Source organism: Gekko japonicus, unplaced genomic scaffold, assembly GCF_001447785.1.
Source record: "Gekko japonicus isolate JY-2015 unplaced genomic scaffold, Gekko_japonicus_V1.1 scaffold272, whole genome shotgun sequence".
In the NCBI taxonomy this organism is placed as follows: Eukaryota; Metazoa; Chordata; class Lepidosauria; order Squamata; family Gekkonidae; genus Gekko; species Gekko japonicus.
Window position 1 is genome coordinate 1,345,630 of NW_015161413.1, and position 1,709 is coordinate 1,347,338.

Consider the following 1,709-nt stretch of genomic DNA (forward strand, 5'->3'; position numbering starts at 1 on the left):
TCCCAATATATAAAAGGACTTCAAAAAGATATCTTATGTGACACCTTAACATCTTAAGTACTTTGGTCGACCACAACGCTAACAACATAGGTCAGACTGACAGGCCAGGAAGCTTATGATTCTGCTTGGTTGCTATCATGAACAACCAATACAGTGAAATTATCTTTGTGATGTTCTCAGGTTGGCTCCTGCTTTTCCATTCTTCTTGTCCATGTCCGAAACTTCAGTGGAAGGTTGTGTTCAAGGGACAGCTGCAGGCTTTCAGTAAAGGAAATGTACGCTCCTTTTGGTGTATGATTGATGATGCCATGTGTTGATCTGGTTTTAAAAGAGGTCACTGGAGAGTCTTCAGAGTGGCTCTTCATCGCTGGTGGATTGAGTACGGGATGAGGCTGTCAACTCAGAGAGGAAAGTGTCAGCATGCCCACAAGGTTTGCAAAGTGTTCTGTAAAAGGCATTATTCTTAAAGAGCAGCCGGATGTATTTCTTGAACTTTTGCCCCATAAAGAAGTAGATCACTGGATTGAGACAGCAGTGAAAAAATGATAGAGTCTGAGATGCTTGAAAGGCATAGTCTAGGATTTTGCTGATTTGGCATCCTTCAATAACACCTGTATCATGCAAACACTGGAGGAAAAGCACAATGTTATAAGGAGTCCAGAACAGTAAAAATACAATCATAACAACAAAGATCATCTTCACTGCCTTCTTCTTGTTTTCGTTCCTGCAGTGCCACAAGGCCTTGAGTATCCTTGTGTAGCAGTAGAACATGACAGCGAATGGAACCAGAAGGCCCAAAATGTTGAATTCCAAAGGAGTAAAAAGCTTCCATGTCATGTCACTCTTGGGGTAATTTGGCCTGCATATGATACGATTGTTTTCAGGAACAGATTCACTGAATACCAGCCCTGGGATGGAAGCTGCCATGGCCACCAGCCACACAATAAGGCTGGTGAGAACGCCGTAGCTAACAGTTCTGGCTTTCAAGGCAAACACCACGTGAACAACTGCAAGATACCGATCAATGCTCATGAGCATGATGAAAAATATCCCGCTGTAAAAACCAGTCAAATAGACCCACGAGAAGAATTTACATAGCCCGTTTCCAAACACCCACTCGTCGGCCACAAAATAAGACCAGAAAGGAAGAGCAAAAACAAAGAACAAGTCTGAGATGGCAAGATTGAGCAGGTAGATATCTGTCATGCTTTTCAGCCTCTTGTATTTCAGCAGCACTAAGATGACAAGGATGTTCCCTGCCAAGCCAAGCAGGAACACTATTGAATAACATGTGGGAAGGAACCAGGATCCGAAATTGTTCACGTCATCTTTTTCACATATCCCTGGGTCATCGCTGAAATTATAGTCATATGAGGAAAAATACTGAATTGTTGCAGTGGGCGGCATTTCATCCAAAGCGGCCATTTTCTTTCCCCCTTAAACAAAGAAATAAATTTATCAAAATGACAAATTAATATTGCTCACTATTTTGAAACACAATAAAGTGAGAATGCAGAGCTGAGAAACGGAGCTGATTCCAGGGATTCTTTAATTCAACATTAGGAGGCGAGTTCTTACATTTTAATATAATACAATAACAATAAAAATACGTAGTCAATAGGGAAGTGTCCTTTTTGTGTAACATTCATTCTGACTCCCAAAATGAAAGTTTGTCCTGAGTCATTATCCCTTCAGAGCTGACAGTTTTA

General features: G+C 41.2%; 1 protein-coding gene across 1 annotated transcript; it reads right to left on the reverse strand.

Moving 5' to 3' along the window:
- Positions 1–348: 348 nt before the first annotated feature.
- Positions 349–1,416, reverse strand: LOC107123919 (C-C chemokine receptor type 4-like). Its single transcript, XM_015427273.1, has one exon. It carries the CDS (start codon positions 1,405–1,407, stop codon positions 349–351), a length of 1,059 nt encoding a protein of 352 aa, XP_015282759.1. The 5' UTR covers positions 1,408–1,416.
- Positions 1,417–1,709: the final 293 nt, after the last annotated feature.

What these genes read in the sequence shown, in the direction of transcription:
- LOC107123919 (XM_015427273.1), bottom strand. Translation starts at nt 1,407, where the DNA reads ATGCCGCCCACTGCAACAATTCAGTATTTTTCCTCATATGACTATAAT.